The sequence below is a fragment of the Aulonocara stuartgranti genome, assembly GCF_965226115.1.
Source record: "Aulonocara stuartgranti genome assembly, chromosome: 22".
Taxonomy (NCBI): Eukaryota; Metazoa; Chordata; class Actinopteri; order Cichliformes; family Cichlidae; genus Aulonocara; species Aulonocara stuartgranti.
Genome location: NC_138957.1, coordinates 8,290,714 through 8,316,089, shown reverse-complemented (window position 1 = coordinate 8,316,089; position 25,376 = coordinate 8,290,714). Strand labels below are relative to the sequence as shown.

Genomic DNA, 25,376 nt, shown 5'->3' with positions numbered 1-25,376 from the left:
GTTTTGCGAGACAATTGTTGAAAGGCGACGCCAGAAAATAAAGGACACTTGAACGAAACTTGATGCAGTTGATTGCAACAGGATGTCAGTGGCCACAAGAAGAATGGGCACTTCATCTAGCTCCACTTCTCAGTGGTAAAGCACGTGCTGCATATGTTGCTATGGACACTGAAGAGACAGACATGATAAAGTAAAAACAGCTGTTCTTGAAAGTGCTGAGGCTTACCGAATGAGATTCCGCGACATGACGGTGAAGGACCCAAAAGAGCTACGATCGCGCCTTCAAGACCTGTATGAAAAGTGGATGCTTCCAAAGGAGAAGACAAAGGACCAAATAGGAGATGTTATAGTGATGTAGCAGTTTCTCAGGGTTCTTAGCCCGGACCTTAGGACCTGGGTGAAAGAGCACAACCCCACCGTTGTGCCATCTCTGGCAGCCTCTCTGGCAGAGGCTTTCCTTGCAGCCCGACGCCCACAAAAAGGGTACATGACAGGAAAACCCAGTTCAACCCCGTAATCATGGGTAAGTCAGGGGGTGGGAATGTATACAGAGCTTAAGGCCCTAAACAAAGTTCTTGTAACTGACTGTAAAAAGTAAACTCCACCTAAACTTGGTTTATATCTGACCCAGATAGACTGCAGGTCATAACTTCTTACCTGAAGTTCAGTTCACCGCCTCGGGTCTCTGCTCCTCCTGCCTTTCCATCATCCACCTGCCAGCGTGTTGCATCTGCTGGCCTCCACTACTTGCTAATGTTACTGAATCTGTGGAAGCTCCGCAATAGCCACCACCAAACAATTGAGTTATTTTTACACATCTCCCAGCATCTGGCCAATCCGTTACCGTGCTGGTCCCCTTCTTCTCCACAGTGTGACTCACCGGGATGTCGAAAGTGAGCGGCACCTCGTCCATGTTAGTGATGTGGCTGGGCTGGATGTGTTTGTCGGCGATGTGTTTGCTGCAGTAGGAGTCCTGGTCCGGATGGAAAAATGGCACCGTTTCATGAAACGAAAGCACCAAGACGGACCTCCTTGGAAATGTTAAATTTTCATTTCTTCTGCTAGCGTTACTGCTTTTAGTCGAATGGTGACCGTCGAAACGCTTCTGCCACTCGTTCTTTGCTCAATGATCCACTGCTCGAGTCTTTCCTCCAACTCGGGCCACCTCCAACTCTCCCACAACCCTGATGAGGATAAGCGAGAATGGATCGACGGAAAATTGGCATTCCCAAAAAGAACACAAATCAAACACACTGCTCTCAGGCACATCTGTTTATTTAAAGACTTGTTCAATCTTTATTATGGAAAGGTATGACTTGTCTTGAAAGGTATACTTGAAAGGTATCAGAATCAGAATCAGAATCAGAATACTTTATTAATCCCGAGGGAAATTAGGGTTACAGCAGGCAGCACGCTAATGGTGCATGCGCACTTACAAAGGAACCTTCTGACCATCACATTGGGGAGACATGTCAGAAAGGTAGGCTGATAGGAAAAAACAACGAAAATACACTACATGAGGTAAGAGGAGGAGGAAAAAAAACTCCACTCAGAGTTTTTTCCAGTTTTATCCAGTATGACTATCAAATGTATTCAATAACCCTTTAGCAACAAACAGCTATACTTTTCTTTTTTTTTTTTTCATGAACAAGTTACAGGGGATTATGACTGCACTTTGAATTTTGCATTGTATTTTCTATTATTTTGGAGGCAAAATGTATATAAGATTACTAGTGATAAAGTCAGATATAGATAAAGTTAGTATATAGTGGTATTTATTTTGAAGGGGGGGGCAATTACCATCACTTATTCATTTTTATAACACAGGTCTATGGTTAGGTGATTTGCAACTGATAAAGACAGAAATGAAAACATGAAAAAGAAATTACCATCCTTTAAAAAAAACAATTGTCTTCTTTTTGTGTAATTTCTCTATCATTTTATATTCTTCTTCTCCTGGATGTGCTCCTGTTTTAAATTTTTTGTTTTTGAAGATTTCAAAGTAATGGCTCCAGCTTCCCCCGCTGTCTGCTCCAAACCCAAAGATAGTGACCTGGGGAAAAAAAATTGAAGTAAAGATTTAATGTATTGTTTCCACTAGGAGCATTCTATTTATTTGTTTATTCATTCATTCTTTTATATATATTAACTAATAGCATTCTTAAAAGACATCATTATCTCCATGTCCTATTGAGGACATGAAGAATCTGTCTCTTAGTAGCTTGTTTAAGTTATACCACAAAGCTGACTGAGGAGTTAATGAAAATCAGCCCATAGAGCACTTTATGCATAAATGCTGTTATGACAGGGATTCTGCAAAATGAATAGGGATGGGTAGTATCTTCACTGACAGTTTTAGCGTTAATGAGAGCACTCACTGGAGTGAAGGTTCTTCTAACAGTACAACAACCCTAAGCATGCAACCAAGATAACAAAAAAGTGACTTCTTGACCACTCTGTAAATGTCCTTGAGTGGTACAGCCAGATTCCAGACTGGAACATAACTGATAATCATTGATAATTGCTTGTCAGTCCTGGGATCCCCTAAGTGTCATGTTTCTGGGTCCTTTTGACCCAGGCTTTTGTTTTCTTTTTTTTCTTTTTTTTTGGTGGGGGGGGGGCGTTGTGCATTTTTGGTCATTCTGTATTATTTTTGAGTTCACTTGTATTCTATGGTTCCTAGCTTATTCTGTTCAGTATGGTTTATTAGATCTCCCCTTGTGTCTTTGTCCTCTGTCTCACCTGAATGTCTGTGTTTATACAATGTGAGCCTTGTGTCTTGTTTCCCCTCCATGTGTTTTATTCCTTCATATTTCCCTAGTCCATCATTTTTGTTCTCTCTCTCCCTCGCTCCCTCTCGGTTGCCTCTCCTCCATACTTTGATAGTCTCCCGTCAGTGTGCGTTATTTTGTGTTTGCTCTTCCCCTGTCTCTTTATGGTTATTCATGTCAGCTGTGCTTTACATGTGTTTTCACTTCCCTCATGATCCGTCTGTGTATTTATGTCCGCATCTCCCTCAGTTCCGTGTCCTCATAGCTTTGTGACTCTCCCTGTGTTTCCCTGTGTGAATGATTATTAGAATTCCCCAGTTTAGTTCTGTACAATTTTTCCTTTTTCCAGCAATAAATCCGTGTTTTTTGAGTTCACTTCCTGCTTCTGGGAGTCTGCTTTTGGGTCCTATTCCTGCCTGCACACAGCGAGTTCATGACACTGAGGCCACTTGCCCACTTTGTTGTGTTGCCTTCACCCACCAGATCTTCTCAAGGTCCAACATGTTGTGTCCATCTTGCCGATGTACTCATGGATCTTTTGTTTCATCCTAGTCAGTGGTTGTGACACTCAATAGACCTTGGTCACCTTCCCTTCTTAGGACAATGTCTCAGGTGGCTGAGTTGCAGCTTTTCCAGTGGCCTCTTCATGGTTCCTATTTGCCTGTTGAAGTCCCTGGTACTTGTGGCTATCCTCAGTGTCTACAATGTTCTGGTAGTGCAATTCCCTTGGTTCTGAGTAGTTTCTTTCTCTTTATTACCATCTGACAACAGTTCTTCCGTCTGAATGACATTCCAATGTCATTGTTGTACATCCAAGAGAATTGATGTCACTCCTGGCATACATGTAACACCTGTCTCATGTAGCTGTGAGTGGGGCCTGGGTCTCAAAGGTGTAATTTGCTTTTGATATTGTCTTGTTCATGCTTATAACCCAAAATATAAATCAACAAGCAACGAGACAAGCATATCAATTGAAATGCACTTCACTTTAGTGAGTGATTCCCAGTAGAAAGAAAAAAACGAAATAAAGTAAAAACATTTGAGTTTAGTGGTAAATTAATATGTAGAACTGATAAAGTGGTGTTCACTACATTTCATTCACTATGATCAGGGGCGCACATAAGTGGTCCGCAGGTGCGCATGCGCTGTCAAAATAAAAGACGTGCACCAGATAAGAAGTTGCAACGCGCGCTTGCGTACATATAAAAAGCACTGTTTTTGTTTGCTAGAGTGGGATTTTCACGGCATATTCTGCACCACTTCTCTGTGCGTTCATCATTTGTTTGAAGCCAGCTCACCTCCTGCAACCACTTTTCCGAGAATACGCGCTTCTTTTGCGGGTTCAGACTCCTTCTGACATTTCTTTGGAAGTGGAGGAACACCAAAGTAATTGCTTAAAGGAGCTTGCTTCTTCGACATCTTTAAGTGTTCTAAACAAATGTCTGTCCTCCTCCAGAAAATCTTATGTACGCAAATGCGCGGGTAGCCCACGCACACTCAGTCCCAGACGTTCTTAAAAATAAAACCCTTGTTGCAGGCCTAAATCATGGCTGGGGTGCACTGTGGCCACTTCACTTATAAACAACCAATAAAATAAAAGGCGCATGCCAACATCGATATTCAGAGCTTCAGACAATTCAAAGGGACAGATGGGAAAAAAGGGCATCAAGGCTACCAGCAGGGTTCAGCCACGACACACAAAACCCACAGTCACACTAAATTCAAAACTCAAATCAGCAGAAGAGACCATATGAGCTTTGCTTCCATCACACTGGTAAAACGTCTGTCTCCTCCTCCTCTTGGTAGGTTACAACAGCTCCACATATGAGGTACTTTCAACCATGAAAGTAACAGCATGTTGCTAGTTTACAGACTCAAATGTCCACTCGATAGCAGTAGCTTATCTCTCCTCCCTCTCTCACACACAGTAGACCCCACAGCCCACGCCAAATCCCACCCCTTTACCTAAAACTCTTATGGATTGGCTGGGGGCACACGAGCTTTATTACATGCCTATAAAATTAAACAATATAATAAAGGACACTTCAAAATGTAAATAAGAAGGCAGTGAGTCTAAACAATACACATCACATACGTTAAACACGTGCATTCCAAACTTTTCCACTTAAAGGTTAAATGATATAATTTTTAAATAGTTTCTCTCTACATTTTAACTATTTGTCATGGTCCTGGGTCAGTGACCCAACGCTTATGATGATGATTATTATTTTTTGAGTTCTGTGTTATTTTTGGTCTGCCTTTGAGTCTGTGTCTCTGTCTGTCTATGGTGTCACCCCATCTGTTTGTGAATCTGTCTGTTTAGTTCAATGTCTTGTCTGGTTCCATGTTTCTGAGTTTCCTGTTTTATTGTGAAGGTCTGTGTCATATGTGAGTGTGCTCAGTTTACGTTTCCCCTGCCTCGTCAGCTGTGATTTCTCCCAGGTGTGTTCCCCTCCTGTCTCTCATCCCTTGATTACTGCCATCTGTGTATTTAAGCCCTGTGTTTCTCTGTGTTAGTGTCGCGTCGTACCCTCAACTAGCTGTGTGTTCTGCTTCTATGTTCCTAGTGTTTGGTCTTCTGCTCCAGTTTAGTGTTTCTTTCCAGTGTTTCAGTCCTTGGTTCCTCTGTTCTGACTTTTGGTTTTCTTTTGGTGAGTTTAGTTTGTACGAGGTTTTTCTCAGCAATAAAGCTGCGCTTTAAGTTTCACTTCCGTGTCTGAGTTCTGCATTTTGGGTCCACCACTCCTGCTTGCCTGCCACACAGCGATTCATGACACTATTAATATACTTTTTAAAATTTAAGAACATAATGACCTGAGATCGCTTTTTCAGTAATCAAAATAAACAATTTGTTTTGGCAAAGGCTACATACAGCTTGATGTCATCCAGATTGAGTTGTTGAATAACAGTTGCACTATTCTGTAGTTGGTTTCCATAGCCAGGCTTGTTAATGAACTGGCTAAGGGGATTCGAGCTTATGCAGAACAGCAGTGGGGACAGAGCATCTCGTTGGTAAATGGCACATTTGATAAAACTTGTGCAACTGGCTTGAAGTTTGCCTGTATTGTTGTTCACTACATCTCTATTTAATACACTCAGTACAGTTTTCACAATTTCTGTTGCTGGGATCTTAGCTCCACTAGCCACTGAACATTGTTGTTATAGGTTGCATCCTTCTCTCATATGCACTTCCACTTTTGTTAAATCTTCAGCCTTGGTGGGGCTGTTGTCATATTGGCAAGTGGTACATTTATTTATATATATATATATATATATATATATATATATATATATATATATAAAACACCCAGCACGCCCCTGCGGGCGGTTTATCCTTCAAGCTCGGGTCCTCTACCAGAGGCCTGGGAGCTTGAGGGTCCTGCGCAGTATCTTAGCTGTTCCCAGGACTGCGCTCTTCTGGACAGAGATCTCCGATGTTGTTCCCGGGATCTGCTGGAGCCACTCGCCTAGCTTGGGAGTCACCGCACCTAGTGCCCCGATTACCACGGGGACCACCGTTACCTTCACCCTCCACATCCTCTCGAGCTCTTCTCTGAGCCCTTGGTATTTCTCCAGCTTCTCGTGTTCCTTCTTCCTGATATTGCTGTCATTCGGAACCGCTACATCGATCACTACGGCCGTCTTCTTCTGTTTGTCTACCACCACTATGTCCGGTTGGTTAGCCACCACCATTTTGTCCGTCTGTATCTGGAAGTCCCACAGGATCTTAGCTCGGTCATTCTCCACCACCCTTGGGGGCATCTCCCATTTTGACCTCGGGACTTCCAGTTTATACTTAGCACAGATGTTCCTGTACACTATGCCGGCCACTTGGTTATGGCGTTCCATGTATGCCTTGCCTGCTAGCATCTTGCACCCTGCTGTTATGTGCTGGATTGTCTCTGGGGCATCTTTACACAGCCTGCACCTGGGGTCTTGCCTAGTGTGATAGACCCCAGCCTCTATGGATCTTGTGCTCAGAGCTTGTTCTTGTGCTGCCATGATTAGTGCCTCTGTGCTGTCTTTCAGTCCAGCTTTGTCCAGCCACTGGTAGGATTTCTGGATATCAGCCACCTCCTCTATCTGCCGGTGGTACACACACACACACACACACACACACACACACACACACACACACACACACACACACACACACACACATATATATATATCATGGCCTAAACCAATCATGAAGGCGCTGCTTAGAGTAGCTAAACGTGCCACTAAAGCACCGCAGCACCGACTCCGTGCTGCTGCTGTTCGATCAATTTATCTGTCACGCACGTGTCTCTGCACAGATGTGCAGAAAAGGGAAATGGCGTTGGGAATTCCCACAATAATCCAATAGCGCACATCGACGCTTGCACATTCAACATGCCAATGTTCCGCCATGAAAATCCTAGGTCGCATTGGTGCGACCAGCCGTTCAAGTAAAAAAAAAAAAAAAAAATTCTCTGCAACTCTGAAAGTCTCTGTGTGGTCAACAACAGACACACATTACGCCAATGTCGTCGTCTAAACCAATTAGAGATAGTCAAGGGCAGAACCTCTTAGATGTCCATGCCCAAGGTAAAATGTTCAGATATTGAAATGTTCAGTTCGAAGCATTTGAGGTACTTCTAATTTTGACTTCCTTTTTACTTTATATATCTTGAGATATTTTAAGTTTAAATTTCCGCTCAATGAAGCACTTTAAGCACAATTTAGCTGTATGCTAAAAGACAACCCCACACCATAATGTTCCGACATCCAAACTTCACAGTTGATATGATGTTTTTGGGTGATATGCAGTAACATTTTACCTCCAAACATGGTGTGTATTATAGCATCGAAAAAGTTTAATTCTGGTCTTATCTGACCAGACTATATTCCCCTTGTCATGGTTCTGGATCATTGGATCCAGTATTTTGAGTTTATGGTGTTTTTCCAAATTCTTTTTTGTTGTAATGTTTTAGTTTTATATTATTTAGTATTGAGTTAGTCTTCGTATTGCTGCTATGTTTAGTTATATTTCGGTTTCCATGTTGTCTTTTCGATGTGTCTTGTCTCCCCTTCCTGTTTACATGTTTCTCTTCCCGTGTTTTGTTACGTTTTCCTTTTTCTGTCATGTGCGTTCATGTATGCTGCTGCTCTCTCTCCTTCGCCTTCTCTCTCTCTCACTCCTTCTCTGTCTCATCATCCATAATAGTTTCTGTGTTTCCCTTTTTGTCTCCTCCCTTTGTTTCCCCAGTCTGTCTCGTTCCCCTGTGGATTCCTTCTTCCCAGCCTGTGTTTAGCCATTAATTCTTAGTCTCTGTCTTAGTGTTCCCTGTTTTACTTTGACGGTGTTGCATCCTTTGTTAGTGTGTTCAGTTTTGTTTCCTCCTGTCTTGTCATTATTATATTTATTTTCCCCAGCTGTGGTCCCCATGTGTTTCCTCTTCCCTAGTCATCCTCTTGTGTATGTTGTAAGCTGTCATTCATTCATTGTCAAGTTGTTCATTTGTTTCATGCAATGTCCCAGGTATCTATGTTCAGGTTTCATGTTTAAAATTCCAGTGTTCTAGTATTTAGTTTGTCCAGTTTAGTTTTATTCTTATCCATTTTTTAATCTTCTTACTCTATTTATATTTATATTGTATCCCGTTCTTATTTATTTTATCATTTTACCGTGTATATAGCCTATTGTGGCATATCTCCAGTGTTTCCTCGGAGGGGGCTCTCTGCACTGGGGCTGTGATCGACCGTGGCTGCTGGGTCTCTGGGGGTCCTCTCAGCCTGGCTGGGGGGCTCCTTTGCCTCCCTTCTGCTGTGTGCCCAGCCTGGAGGCTGTGGTCCCGGTGCAGATGGCTCCCTGTTATAGTGTTTCCTCACTTGGCTCATGTGAACCCTGCCCAATTTTTACTCTTTAAGTGTGCGCGCGTGTGTGTGTGTGTGGGGGGGGGGGGGATACGTGTGTATGGTCTGTGAAGGTTCTCAGTCATCCAGGTCATCGTAGTCAAAGGAGCTTGCAAAGAAAAGCGTCTGGACTTCTTTAAGTTACTTGAAGACGTTTCACCTCTCATCCGAGAAGCTTCTTCAGTTCTAAGGTCAAATGGTGGAGAGTCCCAGATATAAACCTAGTGGGAGTGACCCCCCACAGAGGGACAAAAGGACCCCCTGATGATCCTCTAATCACCTGAGCCAAGGTGTGAAACTGGGTGTGGGTCCCAATCAGCCAGAGTTTCGGGTGTGTTCATTGTGAAACCTGGCCCCACCTTATCATGCGAATTCCTGAGGTCAGATGGCCCAGGATGTGAGTGGGCGTTAAGGCGTCTGGGAAGGGATCTCAAAACTGGATTATAGATGGCAGAGAGTTGGTGTCGTAAACCCCCACCTCTGTTCAAAGATGGTCGCTCACAGTGGACATAGATGGCTTCTTTCACTCCTCTTTCAAACCATCTGTCCTCTCTGTCCAAAATGTGAACATTGGCATCCTCGAAAGAGTGTCCTTTATCCTTAAGATGCAGATGGACTGCTGAGTCTTGTCCTGTGGAGGTGGCTCTTCTGTGTTGTGCCATGCGCTTGTGAAGTGGCTGTTTGGTCTCTCCAATGTAGAGGTCTGGGCATTCCTCGCTGCACTGTACAGCATACACCACATTGTTAAGTCTGTGTTTTGGCATTTTGTCTTTCGGGTGAACCAGTTTCTGCCTGAGCGTGTTGCTGGGTCTGAAATACACTGGGATGTCATGCTTGGAGAAAACTCTCCTGAGTTTTTCTGATACACCGGCTACATAGGGGATGACAATGTTGTTGCGTCTGTCCTTCTTATCCTCCCTCGCTGGTGTCTGGTCTTCTTTTCTGTGCCTCTTTGCTGACTTTAAGAACGCCCATTTAGGATAGCCGCACGTTTTGGGACTCTCCACCATTTGACCTTAGAACTGAAGAAGCTTCTCGGATGAGAGGTGAAACGTCTTCAAGTAACTTAAAGAAGTCCAGATGCTTTTCTTTGCAAGCTCCTTTGATATGTGTGTATTCACATCATTTATGTTAATGAGAGTGTGGGGAGTGAGTTGGAGGGTGGGGTGGGCTGCTTTTAACTATGTAAAGCACTTTGTGCTACATTTTTTGTATGAAAAGTGCTTTAAAAAATAAAGATTGATTGATTGATTGATTGTGTGACACGTTGGTAATGGGACACCTTTTTTATAGTTTACGAGTTGGAACTGAACCAGCTGATTTTAATTTGCACTAAGTGGCAGGATTTACAGTTACTGATAGATTTTAGCTGGTATCATGACTTAATGATTTTTTTTTTAATAGAGCTGGCAGAATTTCAAGAAAATTTTTTCACTTTGTCATTATATTGTGCATATTGTGTGTGAAATTCTGAAAAATGAGTTTGGAACAATAACAAATGAAGGGCTGTGATACTTCCCAAACAGCCTGTATATTTTGGTATGAAAATAATGTTTTAATGTTTAGATTGAGTTAATGTTAATTTTCAATGTTTAAGTGATCATCATACTTGTTACTTTAGCAGACCTAGTGCCTACAGATTATATTCAGACATTTAAATATATTCAGCCAACTGTTAGATTTTAAATAAAATATTTTAGTAGAACTGAAAAAATATATACATCAAACATAAACTAAGGAAATTTCTGAATGTGGTAACCCTTGATTTTTAAATGTCAACTTAATTTCCCTTAAAGTCCCTAAGGGTCCCAAAGCGCTTTACATATTCAGTCATCCACCCATTCACGCACACATTCACACACTGGTGATGGCAAGCTACATTGTAGCTACAGCCACCCTGGGGCGCACTTACAGAGGCGAGGCTGCCGGACACTGGTGGACTCTGACCCCCACCAGTAGGCAACGGGTGAAGTGTCTTCCCCAAGGACACAAGATCGCCCATTTAAACAAAACCTGACACAAAAATTGTTTTTCAGGCAAACAAACACATTCAGCTCAAAAATCATGTTACACTGTTCTTGCCAAGTTAAAACTAATTGTTGAATCTGGTTGACTCCAACACTGGCCCTGTATTTAGCATTGAATCAATACCAAGTGTAGTGGCGGCACTCCATCTCTATTTCACTCTTCTGTACCACCTTTAGGAGTCAGTCTGGCAACATGCATTTGAAACGCGAGCAAGTCCAGGTACTTTTCTTGCAAAAAAGATGTTTATTGAAACTTTTAATTTACATGGCAAGACTCGGTCAAAAAACTGTGTTGCTTCCAGCTTATCCGACTCCCCAACTACGTAATTACAGTGTGCCGGAAGCCCAAAATACTAAAAAGTGCATTAGAATGTCGCACTTTTATATTCTATACCTTTAACAAAACAGTTTTTTGAAATTAACTAGAAATTATATTACTAATATCAAACGTATAATGTATATTTCTCATCTAATCATTTTACCAGTACCAATAAAATTAACCTTTAACACTAGAATTACTGAGCCTCTTTTTTTTCCTGGTACAAGTCCCTACTACTAGATCTATTAGCCCTGCGCAAATTTGCGTAAATCCCCTGAACCTACCGGTAAGACCTCCTAGAATTACTGACTTTTTTATTTTCTGGTGGATGTCCTGAGGTGTTAATCACCCCTGCTGAAATTTTCACAGGTCATCAGCTCGATTCTCCTCCTGTTTTTGTTGTGCAAACCACCCATTATCTTTGAGGCCTGGAAGATTTGCATTTGTTCACTCAGAGTAGCTCAGATCCAAGGTAAGAGAAAAATCTGTGTTACAACCCTACAATGGAGCTGAAGGCCTCTCAGCAGAGTACTAGGAGGTGTTAGGTTCAGGGAATTTACGCAAATTTGCGCAGGGTTAGTAAAAATTCAAATTTTTTATTTGTCACACACACACAACCATACACAGTATGACATGGGGGTGAAATGCATGTATATGTATGTATGCATGAAATAAATGTAGTAGCTCCATTGTTCTCCTGCTTTTGTTGTGCAAAACACCCTCCCCCAACCAGGAGAGATTTGTGTATGTGTAGGAGTGGCATTGCTTGACTACAGCACAGTACTGTGCATAAAAGCAGACCGACCAGGAGGGAGAATCATTTCTTCTTCGCATTTCTGAGAACGCACATCAGGATGGCCTCCGTATCACTGCCATGCAGGAATAACCTATCGGCGCAACATCCTTGGGCCTTGCTTCAGGAAATGGACGAAGCAGATTCTGTTGGAGGAGAGGTTTCATTTGTCCAGCAGGCCACTGATACCTCCTCAGAAGAATCTGAAAAGGAGACGGAAGAACCCAACATGCCTCCTCGGAAGAGGCCCCCCTGGTACTGGGAAGCCCTGTCTGAGCCAGACGGCAAAAGAAGGCACTGCGTGGGTAGAGGAGGACAATGGAATGCCCAGTACAGGAGCAAATCGCTCGTGCTTCACTGCGCAAGCTGGACCCACAGAGTCTGCTAAGGTTTGTCATTGCCATATTACATATGATATTTATATAAACCCATTTAGAGTGAGGTTCATGTAAATTTACCATTCTCTATTTGTTTATCTTCCAACAGCGTGAAATTACATGTGTGCTCCAAAGCTTCCTTTGCCTGTTAGACGTGGGAATGCTGCACACCATCAGAGAGTGTACGGTATACCGTACACTCTCTGTAGCAACCGTCTGGCCTCACGGTAACCTTTGTACACAACTGCGAATTAGCTCCTGTGGTTCGCCAGCAGTGAACTGTTCCAAAAAATACAGCTTATCTTGATCGTTATCAGTCTTTTGCTCTACTGCTTGTTCGAAGGCTCTTATGAAGGCCTTATACTGTAGTGCATCACCTTTAAAAACAGGAATGTCCTTTGATGGCAACTGAGCCAGCTGCTGCTGTTTCACAAGTAACTCAGTGATTACATTCTGTTTCTGCATGACTGACAATACATCATCACTTCTGTTAACGTGACCATTAAGCCCATGAGTGGAGACTGGATGTGGTACCTGTGAGTTTTGCACTTGTGAATTAGCGTGACTACTCACATCATCTTGTTGTGGGAGCATTATGCCAACTCTTTCCTTTTTAACTCCTCGACCTTGGGATCTTTGTATTGACACATAACTGCTCAGACCATCTTCAGATCTTTCACATTCTTTGAGCACCTTTAATTTTGCTTGACTTTCTGCTAATGCAGTCTCCAACTCTAACTCTTCTTTTTCCGCTTTGACTCTTGCTGTTTCAAACTCAAGATGTTGCCTAATCCTGGCCAACTCTAACTCAGGTTCTTGCTTTTTCTTCAATGCTGCGGCTCTTTCCAGCAAGGCTGCGTGTTCTGCCTCCTGTTTAGCACGAGTGGAGGAAACTCTAGATGTTGTAGATGCTTGGCTGACTTGAGACCCACGCGAGCTATGAACTGCATCCTTTCTAGCTCCAACCTGTGATGCGCTGTCATCTGGGTTAACAGCTTCCTCCAAGCCAACTGTAACGTGCTCCTGCTGCTCAGCTTCATTTGGAATCATATGCTTATGATCCTCTGCTATCCATTTCTTTGTTGTTTTCATAAACTCTCTTATTGATGCCATTTTGGGCTCAAACCAATTGTCCTGGTCAAATATTTTTTCTTCTTCAGACAAAAGGCTCATAACCTGGTTATTGTGACTTTGAAACTCATTCAGAGCCTATGCAAAGTTACTTTCCACCCTTTCTTTCAAATTTTGAAGGTTCTGAGCATCACTCATCATTATCTTTATCTCCTTTATTTTGCCTGTGATTGTTCCTAATGTTCGTCTTCTTAAAGCAATACATCTTTGTAATTTTTCTTCCAAAGCCTTCTCTGTTAACTTACATGTTCTTCCCACCTCTCTTTCATCTGCCATCTTATAAGTTGCAGGGGTTTATTGGCTCAAGTTGCATGCACTATTTGTCTTCTGCTTAGAATTTTTAATAGACATAGTGTAAACCAGCTTCATAACATGCCAAAAACTCCACATTGACTGTATCTGTCACGGTTTTGGGTCCGTTGGACCCGGTATTTTGAGTTTATTATGTTTTGGTTTAATTTTGCATCATGGATTGTTTTCTTGTTCTCTTGTTGTGGTTGTGATTATTATTATTACAGTTTCATGTTTCTGTTATCCATGTTTTAGGAATTGTGGCTTCATGTATAGTTCAGTTCCATGTGTCATTTTCTGTCTCTCTGTGTTGAGTCCGTGTCTCTGAGTTGTGATTCATGTTTCCTGTTTTATTGTGAAAGCCTTAACTAGAAATTATATTCTTAACATCAAACATGTATATTTCTCCTCTAATCATTTTACCAGTACTAATAAAATTAACCTTTAATTGGCTCTTACATCAGGTATGGCATTTTTACACATTGCTATCCAAGAGTTATGTAAAACTACTTTCAGCTGTTCTGTTGACACAAGCGGGTAGGCTCTACATGTTCGATTTGGCAATACTTTTAACACTTGATATCCTTCATGGTACCACCTTTAAACACAACCCATGTGTCTTTAGCTAGAGTAGTTGCTGCCTTTGGTTTGCAGGTAAATGTGTCAACCATCAGATGTCCACTCTTCTTGACTCTTCTTGAAATAACCATAGATTTCTGTTTTAGTCATGTAGTCATCTAAGGCAGACTTTTCTCAACTTTGCTGGTAAATCAGTGTTTCTCAGTGTTTAACTACCACCACTGTCAGTCAGATGCATAATGTACAAATTGTTTAAAGTGAACATACCTCATCACACATCACTAGGCTGAGAACCACAGCAAGAAAGCCAGTGGATGGATAAGCACCCTTCTTTCCCAGCCATACTTGATGAACATATTTCATGAAAGCCGGATGGAGGATCCAGATCTATTATGAATCAGACATAGCCTTAAATCTGAGTTTTATGAACTATTACTTTCTGCAATGAATTCACAAAATACTTTACATTAGCACGACTGTAGCTAAAAGAAGCCAGTATTTGTTTTTGGTGGTATGGCTTTGACTATTGACCTGCATGACCTTCCAGGCACATAAATGCCAAGTATGAGAGATTGGGAAAACCATAACAATACCTAATACAGAGCAGAGTAAACAGTAAATACTGCAACAAAGAAAAAGCTGAGGTGCAGGTGACTTGTGAAATGGCTTGCACATCTGTAGCAATACTGGATATGCTAAATCAGGTTAATAGTAAAACCTACTGTATATGAGATTATCCAGTTCAGTGTGTAAAATCAGCTGACTTTGTTTCCTGCCTGAATTAATGGTAGCTTATATGCCAGTTTTGTTCATGTAAACCTAAAATACTCACCAAATCTTTGTTAGCTATCTTCTTTAAGTTTGGAGCACCATTTTCCCTGTTAAAAAGATGAAATGAACTGATTACATAAATAAATGCTAATAATTACCTAAGACTAGCACATCACAACAAAAGATTAAGTTGTTCATATAACAATTCATATAACTTTATGCACTTTTTGCTGTTTAAAAAAAGAAAGGCTGACCTCTGATGGGTTGTCTCAAAAACTGTTTTGTTTAATTTGGTTGTTCTAACAACAAAACAAAAAAAAACTATACTGCATTTTTCCGTACAATTAGCTAAAACTATGTTGCAAACCAGTTAAAATCTGATATTCAGAGCAAAACAGTTGCAATACAATTTCTGGCAACATAGGTTTTAAGACAGTAGCCCTTTTAGCCTACCCTCGATTTAAGTCCTTCATGAGCCACAAAAAGTCATGTGTTTTGAAAGGAAAAAACAAGAGATGAGTGGTATTGTCCAGTCTAGTAGAACTCTCTGGATACATGACATGATGAGTTGTTTTGGTTCCAACATCTGTTTCATAGCCTTTGGTACGCCCCCGATTGATTCTAAATAATACAGAAGGATACATATTTAGCACACATTTTTGCATTTTAGATACATGAATATACATAGACTTATATTATATTGTGGCGAGCTCAGACAAGGAGGAGACGGAGGTATCGTTTGGTCTTGCTTCCCGTGAGCTAGCCAGGGAGCACAGCCGTTTATTCACATTTTCAGAAGAACACTGCCGCTAGCTAACTGCTCAGCGCGGCAACAACAACAACAACACAGGGCGCCCTCTGACCCCCGAAGGACACACCGTCGCAGCGAGAGGGCGTCACCTGTCACTATGGCAACATAAACAAAACATAACTGTACAAACAGAACCCCGAACAGCCCTGACCCGCTACATAGCCCCCACCTAAGGGGTCAGTCGTCCCCGACGACCCCATCACCCCACACAAAGTCCTGCAAATGTCCAGGTGCCTTCTTTTGGCCATGCGGTGCCACCATCATCTCCTGCTGGAGTGAGCGGTCGGTACGGTGAGAGCCTGTCCCGGTGCAACACCACCATGCGCCCCGGGCCCGGCATGCGGATACGGTACACCACGTCTGTTAGCCGCTCCACAACCTCTGCCGGCCCTTGCCAGTGACTGCAGAGTTTGGGGGACACTCCTCTCTTGCGAACTGGGCAGTACACCCAAACCTTGTCGCCAGGCATGAAACCCCCCCTCGGCACTTGGTGTCGTAGGCTCTTTTCTGTCGTACTCCGGCGCTGGCCTAGGCCTGGCGGGTGTAGTCATGAACCACCTGCAGCCGCTCCCTGAGCCTCCTGTAGTAGTCCATCTCTGGCCCACCATCAATCTCCGGCTCGGGGGGGGACCCGAACACCAGATCCACAGGCGTCCGGAGCTCCCGTCCAAATATCAGAGCGGCAGGTGTACACTAGCTGGACTCCTGCACCGCAGTCCGATACGACCAAAGGACCAGGGGCAGATGTCGGTCCCAATCTCGCTGGTGGCGGCTGGTGAGAATGGCGAGCTGGGTGGCCAGTGTGCGGTTGAAGCGCTCAACCAAGCCATCGCTTTGTGGGTGGAGCGGTGTGGTTCTCGTTTTCTCCACCCCCAGTCGCCGGCAGATCTCCCCGAAGACCTTCGATTCAAAGTTATGCCCCTGGTCACTGTGGAGCTCAGCCGGGACCCCAAAACGGGTGAACATCTCCTCCACCAGCTTCTCGGCCGTCGTCGTTGCGCTCTGGTCCGGCACCGCGTAGGCCTCTGGCCACTTCGTGAAATAGTCCATAGCCACCAACACATACCGGTTCCCTGACTCTGTGACGGGGAAAGGCCCTAGGACGTCCACTCCCACTCTTTCCATTGGGGCCTGTTAAATTATAATATTATTTTATGCCATGTTATACCCCTAATTAAAGATTGTGAATTATTATGTAGTTTTAGTTTGCAGTATTCTCCTGAATTAGAAGAAGCGGATAACTATTGCATTAGTTAAACTGATTTGCATTACATTAGACTGCTGATTTATTGTGGATGAATGATATTGTTTTATGATGTTATAAGAAATACTGTTTGCAGAAAGTCATCGCCTTATTTGTCTGATTAGAAGAGAACAGAGCATGCTGGAGTTTTCTGCCCCATCTCAGCAGGAGCAGATAAACAGGGAGCCAAGGTCATAACCTAGGCGCCGTGTGAGAGAAAAGCATGTGAATGTTTAGGCTTTTATGATAAGGTGGGGGCACCAGAGGCTATAAGAGTTTGATTAATGCTCCACCATTTTGAGATCTGAGGCTGTCTGCATACAGTGTCCATCTCCCACGTGTGTGACTATTAAAATCATCGTTTGACTTAACCCGGCCGGACCAGTGTTGTTATTGTGGTTTTTTCTCTTGTCTCCATCCCCAATGTTTGAACTCGTAACAGGCCCCCACCAGGTACTGCTGAAGGGGGGCAGTGGAGCGTTGAGTTGGGCCCTTCTGTGCCGTGCAGGTGTCACAGCAGTGCACATGAAGTTCCACATCCCGTCGACAGCCAGGCCAGTAGAACCGTCCCCTGAGGCGGCGGACAGTTTTGGCGTTCCCATAGTGTCCTGCCCCCACCGAGCCGTGGACCAGCTCAAGCACCTGTGACCGCAGCGACCAAGGCACCAACAGCTGCAGGAGATCTCTGCCCTGACCGGGGGCCCGCCATCTCCGGTACAGGAGGCCGTCGTGGGTCTCCAGATTGTTGTGCTGAGAGTAGTAGGCTTTCACCTCGGGCTCCGGTCCCGACACCCCCGTCCAGGCGGGGCGTTGCGCCGCCTCCAGCCAGGCCCCCACCTGAACCAACGTCGCGTCGGCCTCCTGCTCCCGCTTCAGCTGCTGCGTTGTCAATGGGAGCCACCCCCCTCATCCGGCTGTGGCCTGAGCAGTAGCCACCCCCAGCACCTCCTGGGCCCGCTCTTCCTGTCGCAGGCAGTAGCGGCACTCGACGGCTACGCAGGGCCGTCTGGAGAGGGCATCAGCTTTGCCATGCTGTCGACCTGGCCGATGCTGGATCTCGAAGTCATAGCCCTGAAGGAACTCCAGCCAGCGGGCCACCTGCCGTTCTGGGTGTTTGAAATTCAGGAGCCAAGTCAGAGATGCATGGTCAGTGCGCAGGAGGAACCGGCAGCCATGCAGATATGGCTGGAAGTGCCGCACCGCTAGCACTACGGCCAGCAGCTCCCGCCGGGTCACGCAGTAGTTCCTCTCGGCTCGCCCCAAGGCCCGACTGAAGTACGCCACCACCCGTTCTCCAGCCTCGTCCTGCTGGGAAAGGACCCCCGACCCCTGCATTGCTAGCATCAGTGTCCACAATGAAAGGTTGCTGGGCGTCGGGGTAGGCCAGGACTGGGGCTCTGGTGAGGGCCTCCTTCAGCTGTGCAAAAGCCGCAGCACAGGCATCCCCCCAGCCAAACAGCTGTCCCTTGTCAGTCAGGCGGTGGAGGGGGTTGGCCATTGTCGCGAACCCTTTGATGAACCGACGGTAGTAGGAGGCTAGGCCCAGGAAGCTCCGCAGTTCTTGGACGTTCGAGGGAGTCGGCCAGTCCCTGACCGCAGCCACTTTTGCGGGGTCAGTGGCGACACCTCGAGCGCTGATCACATGGCCCAAGAACGTGTTCTCTCTCGCCAACAGGCGGCATTTTGCGGGGTTGAGCCGCAGCCCAGATCGTCAGATGGCACTCAAGACCTCGCTCAGGTGAGACAGTGCACTGTCGAAGTCACCACCGTGCACCAACAGGTCATCCAGGTACACAACGCAGCGGCTACGAGGGATATCCACGAGCACCCTCTCCATCAGCCTCTCAAACGTCGCTGGCGCATTGCAGAGCCCAAATGGCATGACCCTGAACTGCCACAGCCCCTGTCCAATGGTGAATGCCGTCTTAGGCCTTGCGTCGGGGGCTAGCTCCACCTGCCAGTAACCGCTGCGTAGGTCGAGGGAGCTGAACCAACTGGAGCCGGTAACGTAATCTAGGGCCTCGTCGATCCGTGGCAGCGGGTACGAGTCCTTCTTGGTGACTGCATTGAGACGGCGAAAGTCCACGCAGAACCTCGGGCTGCCATCCTTCTTCCCCACCAGAACCACGGGTGCCGCCCATGGGCTATTGGACGGCTCGATTACCCCAGTCGCAGCCATCTCACGGATCTTCTCTTCCGCTACCTGCTGTTTCGAGAGGGGCAGCCGGTGTGGGCGCAGACGGATCCGAAATCTGCTGAGCGGCAGCTGCGAGACGCCTGTCTCGTCTGGTCCCCGCTCCCTGCTTTTGACCGCGCTGGAGAGCAAAAGTCTCTGCGCCAAGAGTAATAGCCAGCTTTGCGGTGTCGACGCAGGCCCCCCAGTGGCTCAGCAAATCCAGGCCAATGATGCGCTGGTCTTGAATGTCGGCGAGCCAGAAGTCGTGCACCAGCTCTAGACCCTTCACTCGGATCCGCAACGGTTTCTTCCCCCGCATAACAGTTTTCTCCCCCGTCACTGTCATCAGCTGGGTGTCTGTGGGCAACCAACCCTTCACCAGTGGCCCGGATGTTTCAGGGAGCACGCCAGGTCGTATCAGGGAAATGGTAGACCCCGTGTCCACCAGGGCCTGGCATGGCTGGTCCTCAACACAGCAGCTCAGGTAGAGTCCGTTGAGGTGCCCAACTCGGCCCACCACTGTGCATCGTCCTTGGAGGGGGGCAGGAAGATGGAGCAGTGGTCCCCTCGCTACACCGCTCCCTCCTCGTTTTCCTGAGGCTGCATAGTTCCGGTCTTCGGGGCTGGTGCTGGGCAGTCACGCGCCACGTAGCCAGGCTCATCGCACCGGTAGCAGCGGTCGGTTGGTCGACGAGGAAGCCTCCGGGGCACCGAGGGTTGCAGCTGGGACATCTCGGTGACCTCCCCCTCCCCGTCGCAGTCTGCGGCTCTGATTTGGGGGTAGTTTGGGGAGGGCGCCTGCTGGTTAGGTCGCGAGGTGAGCACCGGCTCGGCCCTTTCAGCCTCACGAAGCGCCTCACGGAGGGTCTGAGGCATGGCCAGGCGGACGTGTTGGCGTAGTCGCTCTGGGAAAAGTCCTCGCAAAAAAGCATGCAGGCTAAGCTCACGGGCCGCTGCTGGAAACTCCGGGTAGCCACGACGAGCATACAGCAACACGTCTGCTGCAAAGGTGCCCAGGCTCTCTCCGGTTGGTTAGCTGCTCTCTGCTCTGATCAGTGGAGTGCCGCTGCCCGAATCGCCTCTCGAGTGCCGCGGTGAGGGCCCAGAGCTCATGCTGCTCTGCCGGGGCTAGGTCAAGGAGTATCTGCAGTGCTTCTCCCTCTAATGCTAGCGCTAGGTGTGTAGCAGTCTCCTCTTCGCTCCAGCCACTATGTCTGGCGGCTAGCCGCACTTGTGAGAGGTAGGGCTCTAACGGGGTTAGCCCGTTGTATTTCGGTACCTTAACTGGGGTGGTAGGCATAACTGCTCGCGGTTGGGGGCTCGGCGTGTGGGTCGACAGAGGTAGCCCATGAAGCATTGCACTAGCATCTGTCGCGATGGGCCGCCACCGCGGTGTGCTCGCACCATCGGAACCCGTCGGAGGACTTAGATGGCCGCTCACATCCTCTCTCTTCCATCGCCAGTTTACCAAGCAGGGAATGTTGTCCTCGACGGCTTGCTCCAGCCTCTGAATGTCTCTCTCCATTACGGCGAGGGTGAGCCATCCCACTTCTGACACCAATGTGGCGAGCTCAGACAAGGAGGAGACGGAGGTATCGTTTGGTCTTGCTTCCCGTGAGCTATCCAGGGAGCACAGCCGTTTATTCACATTTTCAGAAGAACACTGCCGCTAGCTAACTGCTCAGCGCGGCAACAACAACAACAACACAGGGCACCCTCTGACCCCCGAAGGACACACCGTCGCAGTGAGAGGGCGTCACCTGTCACTATGGCAACATAAACAAAACATAACTGTACAAACAGAACCCCGAACAGCCCTGACCCGCTACAATATTATACTATATTATATTATATTATATTATATTATATTTTTCGTCTTGCAAGAACATTGTTTACATTAGATTTTGTGTTTGTGTTAAATGATTATTACCTTATTACGGTATCATGGAAATCAATCAGAGGTCCATAATGCGATCCTCTCAAATTTCCAGAATTCCCCACCACGGCACAACTCCTGCAGTGATCAGGACGAGGTTCTCCAATATCTGCAATTGGTGTTATTGTCTGAAATAGCCTCTCTAGAGTTTTATTGTACAAAGTCAAGTTCTGAAGTCTTGCCCCCTGTAAGTTCTGACAAAGAGGAGAAAGTTATTGAAAAAAAATCAAACTTCCCCACAGAACAAAAATACTATAGGATTTCCCAATGATTACAAGTTCATGAGTCACCAGTAAGTCTGGCAAAGATCCTTTCAAACATACACTCCTCTTGATTAAGCTCACAGTTAGATCTTGTCTAAATGCCCACCCCTGTGACTTTTTCCATATCAGCATCAATATTATGATGCACCATTTACAACAACTGTGAAAGATCACTGAAGCTCAAGAGTAAAAAATGTATACTAATTTAGGCAAAAATCTTTTTAGGCCTGAAGTTTATTTCAGTACTTTCATTTGGTATTTAGAATTGTTCTGAAAAGTTTAAGACTGATCTGCAAGATACAACATCAGGATTAATCTGTAAGTTTATTCAAGCATATGAGTTATGCACATTTATGCAATGATAGATTATGAACAGTACTTACACAAACATATTTTTTTGTCTTTCAATTCAGATAGAGTCACAGTTTTACCTCAGAGCTCTAAGTTATCATTAGTGAGAACCTCAACCCCTGGGCCTGAACGCTACCCCTTTCTTGAGAGAAACAAAAAAATACTCATTGCTATATTAAGCCATTTCTTTTGACAGAAGTTATATCCAGAAACACTCCATAAAAGGTTGCAGACCAAAACAATTACCTTACTGATTGTCTTACTGATGAGTGGGAATTCACTCACATGCTATTTTGCCCCATTTAGTAAATCTGGCCCTTTAAAGAAAATGCCAACAATCCAGTTTTATGCGTAGGGAGGCGCTTTCATATTGTGATATTGCGACTTTCACTAAAGGAACTAAAAAGGTTTTCCAGAACTTGTCATTGCCAGTAAATGATAAGGATTTTACCATTCTTCAGGTAGAAATACAGGAGGATGAAGAGTGCAGTATATTTAAAAAAAAAAAAAAAGATAGTACAAGGTGCTTTAAATTTGTGTAGTTTGTTTACTTAAACAATAGAGGAATATTTGTGCTTTTTTTTGGATGGAGGTAGACCATGTCATTTAACAGCAGCAATATGTTGTTAAATGTCATGACATACTTGAATAATAATAATACCTTTAACATCACCACAGAAGCCAAAAAAGTGATATGTTGATATGTTGTTTTTTATTATTTACCTTCCACCAGAGGAAGTCTTTCTCTGAAGGTATATGTTTCTGTGACAGAAAGGGTTCAGGAGCTTCGCTGATGATGTCATTAAACCAAGGATCACTGTCTCTTAGACATTTCTGACAGCCACAAAGACTCGGCTCGCGATGACAGAAGGTATATCCAGAAAAACTCCATAAAAGATTGGAGACCAAAACAATTGCTGTGATACTCAGTAGCGGGAAAATGCTAACTCTGGATCTTCCCCATTTGAAATACATATTGGCAGAGTTCCAATCTGAGAACAAATACATGTATGAATGTGAAAAATAGGACTAAGCCTTTAGAATACAGTAATAGAAACAATAACTCTTTACTTATAAATATTTATAGTTTGCAGCATATTAAGAGCATTGCACTGGAATGCACAAAATCGGATAAGCATAAAAAGTTGGTTTGTGTCCTCTTATATTCATGGCATTTGAACAGATAGCATTTACCAGCATAAATCACCTCCCACATTATTAGTTCATGTAAGTAACAAGATCTGTTGTTTGAAGTTGAATAAAACAGTATGACACCCAACAGAATGGAAAACACAGTACAAAATATTTCTAGATCTTGGTCAGATTCTGCATTTGCATGAACTGTTTATCTCATTGTTTTCTCTGCTTACCTCTGTTGCTGTTGAAAAACTCCTGTTCAGTTAAACTTTCATTGTGGTTCTGGTGCTGATTAACCTAAAATGAAGTAACATAGCAACAAAAACAACACAATGATTAAAAAGCAAAACAACTCAAAATGGCACTCATTAAAATTATCCCATTTGCTTCTGAAGAATTTGACTACACAATATGAGGCCACTCTATTTGAGGCAGAACAAGATAAATTGCTAAACTGTTTGAAAAAATAGGAAAAAAAGAAATCTGGGAAATGCATACTAAATAAATGCAAACACACTTCAGAGGTTCGCTACAGATTAGTGTGAGATAAGACAGAGTGTAAATGTAATGCATCTTACCAAAAACACATCAAAAAACCAGGAATATGAGTCAAGAAGAACTTGTAGGATATATCTATTAAGCTATCCATGTAGCTATCAAGTAATGAGCAACTGCTCAGTGGGAGAGGGAGGGAGGGAGGGAGGGAGGGAGTGGTTGTTGACTATGTGCAAATAACTATAGAGGTTGTGTCTGACTTGTGCATTGCCACACAGAGAAGTTGTGGCACTAAATTGTATTTTATTATGACAACCCACAAAACCGACACACATGCAAACACATAGATATACATAAATACCTTTAAATATATATTCTATCCGGTTGTTCAGTGATGACGCGACAAATCCTACTTCCGGGTCTAAAGTAGTGTGCGTTTAATATGGCTTTTAGAATAGAATAGAGAATAGCCTTTATTGTCATTGTACAGAGTACAACGAAATTGGAGTGCCACTCCCTTGGTGCAAGTTTCAATAATAAATATAAATGTAAAATATAAAAAGTACAAAAAAAAACAATCGTAAGTACTCAAACAATAGTATGTACAATATATACAGGATAGCAGCATTAATATAATGACAGTATGAATAGCAGCATAATATAATGACAGTGACGGTATGGAATAGGTTCAATTGTTTTTGTGCTTATTTACTACGGTGATAGCTCTGGGAAAGAAGCTATCCCTGAATCTGTTTGTCCTGGTTTTATGTGACCTGTACCGTCGGCCTGACGGTAATAGTTCAAACAGTTGGTTGCTGGGGTGAGAGTGGTCCTTGATGATATTGCCAGCTCTGCTGAGGTACCGAGAGTTTGCAGTGACCTCCAGGCTGGGCAGAGAGCAGTTGTGTTGTTAACATGTTTAATGTTATGTATTTTCTTCTATTTGATCTCAAAAAGCTCCTAAAACAGTGAGTGATCCCTGTTGACCTCCCTCGGCTTTTATTACCACTAATCATTTATTTAAGCTCAGTTTTTAAAACCTTAGGATGTAACTACAGCCCAGCCCATGCAGCAGTATATGAATGACTAACCTCGTATTGTGGATGGATTATCTCAGTTGTTCTCCTGGCTGAAGTTTGGTCCTTTTACAGCATCCTGCCATGCGATTACATTTGTTCCTGACCACCGAGAACACTCACGTTAACTTTTATCGAGTGGAAAAAAGTTAGCTTGTTTATATTATGCTAACATAGCTGTGTCACTAGCGGTCACGTAGCACATCATTATATACCAGCTAGCCAAACTTCAGTAACCTTACAAACGTCACTGCTGTTTAGTTTTCTGTCTTCATTCATGCTGGAAGTGATAGCAAAGCTGTACGTTTTAATTTGTTTCCAAAACCCCGCAGTCAGGACATGCTATATTGTATTTAGAAAGAAGCTAGCGAGCTAACTCCCTGCTAACTTCTAACTCCGTTAAATGTCTTAAATTCCGTTTTCATGGATGCCTGGATGTTAAACTCAATTGTTATACCTGGTAGCAGAACGCTGATCATTTTATTAAAGATGAAAGACTTTAGACAGTTTTGAACGCTGATCATTTTATTAAAGATGAAAGACTTTAGACAGTTTTTCAACTCTCAGTAATGCCACAGTGATCGTTTGATATATGGACCTGCAGCGGAGTTTAGACCCAGACACGGCTAGTGACGTCAGACTGAACAATCGGATTAGCCTCTTATCAGCACAATACAGCTGATATTTGAGTCCATGTTTTACACCATAACATTTAACGCATAACTCTTACTAGAGGTTCTTTATTATTAGCTGAAAACTTAAGATTCCACCCTCATATATGGTCATATGGTAAATGGTAAATGGCCTGTATTTGTATAGCGCTTTTACTAGTCCCTAAGGACCCCAAAGCGCTTTACACAACCAGTCATCCACCCATTCACCCATTTACACATACATTCACACACTGGTGATGGCAAGCTACATTGTAGCCACAGCCACCCTGTGGCACACT

General features: G+C 44.3%; 1 protein-coding gene across 1 annotated transcript; it reads right to left on the bottom strand.

Annotated features, from left to right (window-relative positions):
- Positions 1-1,281: 1,281 nt before the first annotated feature.
- Positions 1,282-23,515, bottom strand: LOC309698356 (CMP-N-acetylneuraminate-beta-galactosamide-alpha-2,3-sialyltransferase 1-like). The gene is made up of 8 exons (XM_082520735.1): positions 23,432-23,515; positions 23,087-23,150; positions 22,440-22,708; positions 21,097-21,296; positions 15,390-15,557; positions 14,998-15,043; positions 14,433-14,552; positions 1,282-2,053 (listed from the first exon to the last, which is right to left on the bottom strand). The coding sequence occupies exons 3-8, from the start codon at positions 22,689-22,691 to the stop codon at positions 1,886-1,888; spliced, it is 954 nt and encodes a 317-aa protein (XP_082376861.1). The 5' UTR covers positions 22,692-22,708; positions 23,087-23,150; positions 23,432-23,515; the 3' UTR covers positions 1,282-1,885.
- Between the last annotated feature and the right edge of the window lie 1,861 nt (positions 23,516-25,376).

Coding starts and splice junctions, on each gene's coding strand:
- LOC309698356 (XM_082520735.1), bottom strand. CDS start 22,691: ATGTATTTCAAATGGGGAAGATCCAGAGTTAGCATTTTCCCGCTACTG. Junction 14,553..14,997: donor AGATAGCTAACAAAGATTTG/GTGAGTATTTTA, acceptor GATTCATAATAG/ATCTGGATCCTCCATCCGGC. Junction 2,054..14,432: donor GCCTAGTGATGTGTGATGAG/GTATGTTCACTT, acceptor TTTTTTCCCCAG/GTCACTATCTTTGGGTTTGG.